Source organism: Ixodes scapularis, unplaced genomic scaffold (genome assembly GCF_016920785.2).
Source record: "Ixodes scapularis isolate PalLabHiFi unplaced genomic scaffold, ASM1692078v2 PGA_scaffold7__128_contigs__length_106722199, whole genome shotgun sequence".
NCBI lineage: Eukaryota > Metazoa > Arthropoda > Arachnida > Ixodida > Ixodidae > Ixodes > Ixodes scapularis.
In genome coordinates this window covers 77652609-77658295 of record NW_024609882.1, presented here as the reverse complement: position 1 = coordinate 77658295, position 5687 = coordinate 77652609, and the positions used below count along the sequence as shown (strand labels likewise).

Here is a 5687-nt window from a genome sequence, read left to right as displayed (position 1 = left end):
GCCAAGAATGAAGCAAAAGTGCTGGGCATCTTGAGGACCGCGTCGCTCATTTTGTGATGCCGCGACCAGCGAATGAAACGCTAACTTTAGAAGACCAATTCTTGTTTTTACGTGCTACGATATTTGTCGCATAACAGCAATAACAATACGAAACATACACAACTTGGTCGGATGAAACGCTCCCAGGGGTTTTCGGGCTCAATGATTCTTAGGTTATTTGACTGAGTCATTGTCATTGCCTGTCATTTCTGTTCGAACGACAACAGGGAATGACTTTAACGATCGTAGTTTCTGTGGTTAACATTTTGTTCATGGGTAAAGGACCTGCGATACCCAGGTGGAAGGTAGTTTGTGGTTAACCGATCCTGGCCTTGCGTCGCACTCTGAATTCGAGACTGGGTCCCAATTCGGCCGGCCAAGAGGCTCAGCAGCACCCTCGTCAAAGGCGCTGTGCTAGGACGACGCCGCAAGCGCGTACGACCCGTTGCTCGCGTCGCCGTCGGTACCCCGGTCCGGCGGTCCCGGCAAGGCCCTCGTGAGCCCGTGGGGCAGCGCCCGGTGGTGCAGCGGCCGCACCAAGTCCAGCTGGAATCCCTGGGCGAGGCGGTCGCCCAGCGGGTCCTCGTCGTCGTCGTCGTCGTCGTCATCATCATCGTCGTCGGGCACTTCGGAGTCCGAGCGCGAGTTAGACAAGTCCAGCACCCCGGGCAGGTTAGCCGGGTAACGGTACGGCGTGGTGGACGGCAGCAGCAGCGGCGTGGGCGAGATGGACATATCCAGGGGCTCGGTCTGCTCGCCCTGCAGGAAGAGGTCCCTCTGCTGCGGCGTCAGGATGCGGATGGTGTGCCGGGGCTTGCGGCGGTTCTTAGGCGCTGCCTCCTGGACCTCGACCGAGTGGGCGGCCGGCGGCATCGCGATGGGCGGCGTGCTCGGAGGCGGCAGCGGCGACGTCAGCTCGTAGGCCCTGGGCCTGCGCCCTCGGCGAGGCTTGCCCGCGTTCGCCTCGTCCTTGGGACATTTGTGGTGCATCAAGTGATGCCGGCGCCGGAACCTCCCCAGGCAGAGCTTGCACTCGAAGGGCTTCTCGCCCTTGTGGATGAGCATGTGCGCCTTTAGCTGATTCGAGTCCGAGAACTTGGAGTCGCACAGCTCGCACGCGTATGGACGCTCCCCGGTGTGCACGCGAAGGTGGCGCCGCAGGTTGGCCACCTGGACGAACTGGCGCTCGCAGTGGGTGCAGTGGTACGGCTTCTCGCCCGTGTGCAGCCGCATGTGCGTCTTGAGGTGGTGGTCCCGCGTGAAGCGCTTGTGGCACTCGCGACACTCGAACGGCTTCTCGCCCGTGTGGGTGCGCTCGTGGTTCTGGAGCACGTGCTTGTAGCCGAAGCATCGGTTACAGACACTGCACACGAACACCTTGTCGCGGGGCGGCTCCCGTCGGCCGAGCAGGTTGGACAGGAAGGCCAGCTCGCCCGTGGTCGACGACGCGGCCCCGGGCAGCGGCGGACTCCGGGAGCCACTCGACGAGGCCGCCGCGGACACGAGCGGCACGCCGTGCAGGCCGTTGCCGCCAGACGCCGCCAGGCTGGTCGGACTCGCACCGCTGCTCCCGTTGCTGCGGCATTCCTCGGCCTCACTTGCCTCCTTCATTCCTCAGGCCGAGCTCTGCCAGCCTGCGGGAGAGCGAGAAGACGCCCAGGGCGGCACCATGAAGCATCAGAAAGCACCAGGACATGGTGTCGTCCTCAAATCAATTGCTGAACTACTAGGGCTATCAAGACCATTAAGACCCTTTGACAAAAGTCCATCAAGCAACATTGGCGATCGCCATTGGTTTGTCTTTTTAGACTTAGGATAGGTGGCGCAGGCTACCGCCCGTTACAAAGGGTATAGCCATTAACATCCATGCATCCATCCATCCATTTGACACAAAGAGCGTGGTTGGATCCGTGACTTCGCCGGAGGCTGTCGCTTCATCGTTTTCAATAACAGCTGAGCCGAGTTCACATGGAACGCTGACGCAGCCCTAGTGTCCAGTATAAGTGCCCAGAATACGGGGTCAAGCAATGGCGGACAGGCGACGGCGCCGACGTTTGAAGTGTCTATTAGCGCTACAGACAAGTCCTTGTCCTGTACACTTTTACTCGACTTCCCTCGCTGTCTGACAAGACTGTCCCCATCCTTGTACGCTTTACATCGCGCAAAACACGAGACACGCCTCGAGAAAAAGGGAAAACTGAGATAATGTAAGTCGGAAACACTCTTAAATAAAATCCTCACAGCACAGATCAGGAATTTATTATTTATTGTTTTTTTGCCGATGAGGTCTAAAGCTACTGAGGATGAGAATTAGTTTCTTCGGCAAAGGAATAGTAAAATGTTTGTTAGTTGAGGTCTCGGTGACCAGGTCATCAAAATCAGCTTGGAGAAAGATCCGGAAATGATACGTTAAACCTGTTTTGTAGGCATTTAACCTCTCATTCGCGTACATGAGAAACTATTCTAAAAGATGCACCTCTTACGACCCTTTTTTGTTCAAAGACTTTATCAACCCGAGTGATAAGAGTCTTTTTTACTACACTTTAATGCTCGCCATCTAAAAATAAAGAACAATCTGCGAGTATTTTTTCCTACGCCACTCTAAAAACGAATTGACATTTTGTCTTTCAAAAAAACGTGGTATTTCCAATAAATACGACGTTATACATCTTCCATGTTACAGAACCTTATTGTTACCTCGAAAGAATAAGAGAGGAGGAGGTGTGCCGCTATATAGAAAATAATGTAGAAAACTTGATGTGATAACAAATTCTTTTATGATAACACTGAATCAGGAGTTTCTTATGATACCATGCGCTAATACAATATTCATCGTTGTATATGGCTGTAGTTCTAAGTTTGGCCAGCACCTCTGGCGAGCAAAATCGAATATTGCTTGGGCGCGTTTCGGTTGCGCGTCACTGCGCTTTTTCACGTTGCTCGCTGGAGCTAAGGTAGCAGAATGTTTATTAAGAAATAAACATTTTCGTAAAAAAGACAACAAAAACAAAAGAACAGAGCGAGCTACCTATTTTTTTTTTCAAGCTTTATTCTCAAGATTAGTTATAACGAAGTCAACGGGAATCTGAAATCACTTCGCTATATCCGCTATTTCGTTATAACCGACTTCGTTATAACCGGTCACGAGAGTATTTATTTATTTCGGTCGCTCTCTTAGAGCGCGTGAACAGATGCTGACGAACACTTGTAAACGACCACCGTGGCTCGTAAATGATCCAACGCTGCCGGGGCGCTTCATCCTCGATGCGAGCATTACATGAGCGTATCTTACGGGCGCGCTCGTGCCCCCTGGCCGAGAGAAGCGGGCCTATACCGGTCCCTGTACGGTGCAGTATCCGTATATGAAAGGTATCTCGAATATATGTTACCATACTGGACGCAAACAGGCATTCATGTTGGTATTTGCGGTGATTTTAATGTGGACCTGTCATCCTCAGACCCAAACAGGCAAGAACCTCTTGATGTGTTCCATTCCTTTGGTGATGAAAGTGTTGTTAATGCAGCCACAAGGTTAACAGATGTGTCGGACACCCCGCTTGACTTGTGTATCGTGAATTACCACTCGAACGACTTGAAAGCAGGTGTAATAATTAGGAATCTTAGTAACTGCTTGCCGATCTTTATCTTGTTACACCTTACTGAACGCATTAAAGACAGCCTTAACACACACATAGCAATTACATGTAGAATAACAAACAATAATAGAATCCATTTATTTCATAGATTAGTCGCGAAAGTAAACTGGATCAGCGCTTCACAATCGATTAGCCCCACTGCGACTTACGACATGTTTAAAACAAGTACAAAATATACTTTTGTATCCGCTACTGTTGGAAGAGACATTTTCCTGCCTGTTACGAAAACAAAGGAATTATAGCGCACGCGATGAAGGTGGAATTAAAGCTCAACTTATAAAATCAGCTGCCGATTTTATTACCCAACCACCCTAGCACATATGTAACCTAGTCACAAATTCCGGTGTATTACCAGATAAATTTTAAGAAAATTGCAAGAGTAAAGGTAGTACAGAAATGAGGGGATCCAAATGATAAACCAGGGGTCTGAGATATTAGGTATTAGGCTCGCGAAGGTGTTCCAACCTGCCGATGGAAGAGCCCGGTCCTTTCAGTGAACACAGAGGTTCGGGCGAGTTGGGCGAGTTGGGTGCTCCCTGATGTACAGGGGGAAGCGCGCAAGCGAAACAGTCACTCGAGTCAACATACACACAAAAGAAAGAACAGCGCTGCCTAATACCCCATTCACACGACCGTAAAGGTACCTTTTGCTAAGGGACCTTTCTTCTCTGCGGCCAATGAATTAACGATCTTCCGCGCGTGGCGTGTGCTCGCGACCCAAGAGCACGGTCTGACTCGTCGATAGCAAAAGGACCTATGTCAAAGGTACCTTTATGTTGACCGTGTGAAGTGTCTTTTTCTTTTGTGTGTATATGTTGACTCGAGTGACTGTTTCCCGGGTGCGCTGTTCCCCCTGTACACCTTTGAGTGAAGCCCGGGCCGCTTCCAGCAGGACTCCTGCTATCGCTGCAGATATGAGCGCGCTTAATTAGAAACGGTGCCGCAACACACACCAACCGCGTAGACAAGGGTGCAAGAAGAAATGAACAAAAATGAGAAGAACGTAAAGTGTGTCTTTTCGTCACATTGTCCATTGGACATTGGAGCATCCCCATTCTCGGTCCTTTCCTTCATATCTGCGTAACTATATACGTATGCTCAAATTTCTTTGCATTCACGTGTATGTTGAGATTAGTGACCTTGCATCTATTGAATATTGTTACCATCAGTTCCATCATTCTCATTGGTCTTCTGCCCTGTGTGAACTTGCCAAAGTGCACTTTGCTTTATGCCTAAATTGTGAGTTTTCCGCGACTCAATTCTTGTGTAGTGTCATAATTGGCTAAGTACTGTATTTCAAAATGAATTATATATCGATCAATATCAATACTTTATTTTTCTTTCACGAGAGTGATGGCAGCAGGGACAAAAAGCTGCCACAAGTGTAGCTTGATGATGCCCCAGAGTATGTATTCAACCACCTTGAAGTTTCCTCTAACTTTCAACATTGTTTTTAAATGTTAGTCTAGGATTATTGGTTTTTCCTCATTGATATTTACTTAATAATTTTCCGACCCTTGAAACAGGAACAAATCCTCGACCTGACCCTTTAGCCAAAAAGTTTAGTGACCCCGTGATTTAAGCAATTATAGGCCTAACTCGGCTCTACCTATATTTTTTTTTTTTTTTTGAGTAAGCAGAGCTGGTTTTAAAAGCTAAAATTAAAGAAAATTGCATCATTAAGCATAAAATATAAAATAATTGATATCTTTAAGCAGCAACTATTTACGGTAGGAGTGTTTATTGATTAAAAAAAGCATTTCATTCAGTCAAAAATGATATCTTGATTAGAAAACTTTTTCAAGTTTTCTCAGTCAATCTCATTAATAATTATTTATTAAATCGGCTGCAGTTCGCACATGTTTATTATATATGATCAAATATGGGTAGAATAGAACACGATGTCCCACAATGGTCTATTCTCGGCACTTTTTGATTTCTAATTTATATTAGCGGCATTATTTATGTAGGCCCCTTACAGATGATATAATT

General features: G+C 48.0%; 1 protein-coding gene across 1 annotated transcript; it reads right to left on the bottom strand.

The window, feature by feature from the left end:
• Positions 1 to 453: 453 nt before the first annotated feature.
• On the bottom strand, positions 454 to 1650 carry LOC121833169 (Krueppel homolog 1-like). The gene has a single exon (XM_042286283.1). It carries the CDS (start codon positions 1648 to 1650, stop codon positions 454 to 456), a length of 1197 nt encoding a protein of 398 aa, XP_042142217.1.
• Positions 1651 to 5687: the final 4037 nt, after the last annotated feature.

Coding starts and splice junctions, on each gene's coding strand:
- LOC121833169 (XM_042286283.1), bottom strand. CDS start 1,650: ATGAAGGAGGCAAGTGAGGCCGAGGAATGCCGCAGCAACGGGAGCAGC.